General features: G+C 66.7%; 1 protein-coding gene across 1 annotated transcript in view; it reads right to left on the bottom strand.

Annotated features, from left to right (window-relative positions):
- ZMIZ2 (zinc finger MIZ-type containing 2) overlaps window positions 1–2,889 on the bottom strand; it is a 7,872-nt gene that overhangs the window by 4,515 nt on the left and 468 nt on the right. The window contains exons 3-8 of the mRNA XM_042886909.1: window positions 1,497–1,699; window positions 1,231–1,420; window positions 904–1,143; window positions 661–828; window positions 516–581; window positions 82–253 (exon numbers count right to left, since the gene is read on the bottom strand). Of these exons, the coding sequence (XP_042742843.1) occupies window positions 82–253; window positions 516–581; window positions 661–828; window positions 904–1,143; window positions 1,231–1,420; window positions 1,497–1,699 (1,039 nt within the window). The remainder of the gene's footprint in view (window positions 1–81; window positions 254–515; window positions 582–660; window positions 829–903; window positions 1,144–1,230; window positions 1,421–1,496; window positions 1,700–2,889) is intronic.

Raw genomic sequence — 2,889 nt, 5'->3', positions numbered from 1 at the left:
CCCAGCCAAAACCCCGCCCACCCCCTGCAGCACCCAGCCCTTAAAGGGGCAACGCTGCAGTGGTCCTCCCACCGCCCCTACCTGAGGGCGAGGGGTGCAGGGCAGCCATGCTGGGCTTCACGTCAGGCAGGAAGGGAGCCTTGACGTCCTGGCCTGGGGACATGTAGGGGGCCATGCTGCTCCCCGGCGTCATGGGCGGTGTGGGGTTCCCAGGCAGGGGTGAGCTGGGGTACCCTGGCACCGAGCGCCCCGGCTGTGGGGATACCATCACCACCAGAATCATCACCACCACCATCATCACCACCAGAATCATCACCACCATCACCATCACCATCACCACCAGAATCATCACCACCATCACCATCACCATCAACACCACCATCACCACCAGAATCATCACCACCATCATTACCATCACCATCAACACCACCATCACCACCATCAACCACCACCACCCCCATCATCATACAGCACTGCTGGCAGCCCCACCACACGCCCACGCTGCCGGCACTCACCCCGCTGATGGCAGCCTGGCTGTAGGTGCCGAAGGTTGCACTCTGCCCATTGAATTGCTCAGCCGCCTGCAGGGATGGTGACGGCCCGGCATCAGCCCCGCACCCCCCGCAGCGCCGGCCCCGCACCCCTCAGCCCCTCCCATACCTTATAGTAGGCCCCGGTGCCGCCCGCAGCGGAGAGGTACTGGCCCACGCCCAGCTGCATCCTGTGCCCGGGGTAGGACGGGGACGGCGCTGAGGACTGGGGGGCGCCGGGGGGGTACTGCGTGCCGGGGTACTGCCCACCCTGCAGGTACTGCTGTGCCGGGTACCCCTGCGGGCACAGCGTCAGCATGGCTCTGGCGACGCAGCACCGGTCCCAGCCCCGCAGCCCCACGGCCGCACTCACCTCTCCGCCATACGCCCGCTTGACGCCCTGCCGCGGCAGCTGCTGCCCGGGGGGGGGCCCTGGGTAGGTGTGCTGGGGCAGCCGCTGTGCACCATACAGCGTGCCCACAGCCGGCGCCCGCGCGGGCCCCACACCCAGGGGTGCCATGACGCTCGCCACGCCGCCGGGGCTGAGGCCGGTGGGGCCGCGCGGGGAGGCGTGGGGCAGGAACTGAGTGCCAAAGGGCTGCCCTGCTCCCATCTGTGGCACGGAAACGGCGGTCAGTGCTGGAAACGGCGGTCAGAGCCGCGCGCCCACACCACCCCCCCCGCGTGCGGCCGTCCTTACCGCGCTGTACTGGCTCAGCTCTTGGCTCTGCTTCTCCTGCAGTGCCGCCACCGTGGCCGTGGCTGTGGCTGTGGCGGTGGCAGCGGCAGCGGCCACGGCGGCGGCGGCGGCCGCTTGGGTGAAGTCGGCGGCGGGGGGCGGGCGGGCGGCGTGTGCCGGGAGCCCCATGGCACCAGGGCTGCCCGCGTAGCTGCGGAGCACAGGCAGTGGGGAGGGGGAGCCGCGGTCGTGCCGGGTGTCACCGCGCCGGGCCGTGCCCGCCTTACCTGGGGGCGAAGCCGGGCCCGCTGGGGTAGGAGCCGCGGCCGTAGACGCTCTGCTGCACGTAGCCCTTGGTGGGAGCCGGCTCGGCAAAGGGCGGCTGCGCCAGGAACTGTGGAGAGCTCATCCCCGAACCGGCGCCCGCCACGCCGGGCAGCAGCGGGGTGCTGGAGCTGCCGCCCCCGGGGCCCATGGGGCTGCCAAAAACCTGCGGGTGGGGGGACGTGGGGTTGGGGGTGAGGGGCACAGCATGGGGGGCGGTGAGACTGTGATCTGCTGGCACCTCTGAGCGCGTGGGGGCAGTGAGCGTCACTGGGGTCTCGGCGGCATCACTGCAGTGTGAGCCTCATTGGTCGGCCAGCGGGGACTCAGGGGTCAGAGGAAAGTCATTGGGAGCCCAGCAGCTGTCAGTGCTGCCTCACTGCGGGTCAGGGGATGGTCAGTGGGGTCTGAGCGGGCGTCGAGGTTGAGAAAGTGGGGTCTCGGTGTCAATGGACACTCAGTGGGGTCTCAGTGGGTGTCAATGGGATCTCAGTGGGTCTCAGTGGACAGCCAGTGGGGTCCCAGTATCAACAGGAGGTCAATGGGTGCTCAGTGGGGGTCAATGAACAGTCAGTAGGAACTCATGGGGTGCCAGTGGGATCCCAGTGGGTGTCAGTAGAAAGTCAATAGGGTCTCAGTGGGTGGCAGTGGGATCTCAGCAGGTGTCAGTGGACAGCCAGTGGGAACTCACTGGACGTCAACAGGGTCTCAGTGGGGGTCACTGGAAAGGCAGTGGGGTCTTGGTGGCTGTCAGTGAGGTTGCGTTGGGTATCAAGAGCCTGTCAGTGGGGTCTGAGTGGGGTCAACAGCCAGTAGGATCTCAGTGTCAATGGGGTCTCAGCGATTGTCAGTGGGGTCCCAGTGAGAGCTCAAAGAAAAATCAATGGGATCTCAGTAGGGGCTTAATGGAGTCTTAGCGGCTGTCAGTGGGGTCTCAGTGGGGGTCAAGCGGCTGTCAGTGGGGTCTGAGCAGGTGTCAGTGTTAAGGCAGTGGGGTCTCAGTGTGAACAGGTGATCAAGGGGTGTCAGTGGGGGTCAATGGAAAGTCAGCGGGATCTCAGTGGGTTTCAAAAGATCGTCAGTGGGGTCTCAGCAGGCATCAATGTTAAGTCAGTGGGGCCTCAGTGGGGGTCACACAGCAGTCAGTGGGGTCTGAGTGGCTGTCAACGTTCAGTCAGTGGGGCCTCGGTGGGGGTCAATGGGGTCTCACTGGGGTCCCCCCACCCAACACTTCAGAGCCTCCCCCAAAGCCCCGCCCACACCAGGTGGCCCCGCCCCCTTCGGGAAGCCCCTCCCAGCCCCACCCTCACAGGGCAGCTCCTCCCTGCTGCCAGCCTTCAGGACCCCGCGGGGGGG

Source organism: Lagopus leucura, unplaced genomic scaffold (assembly GCF_019238085.1).
Source record: "Lagopus leucura isolate 7727_CA_CO unplaced genomic scaffold, USGS_WTPT01 Super-Scaffold_100065, whole genome shotgun sequence".
In the NCBI taxonomy this organism is placed as follows: Eukaryota; Metazoa; Chordata; class Aves; order Galliformes; family Phasianidae; genus Lagopus; species Lagopus leucura.
This window is presented reverse-complemented; position numbering and strand designations above follow the sequence as displayed.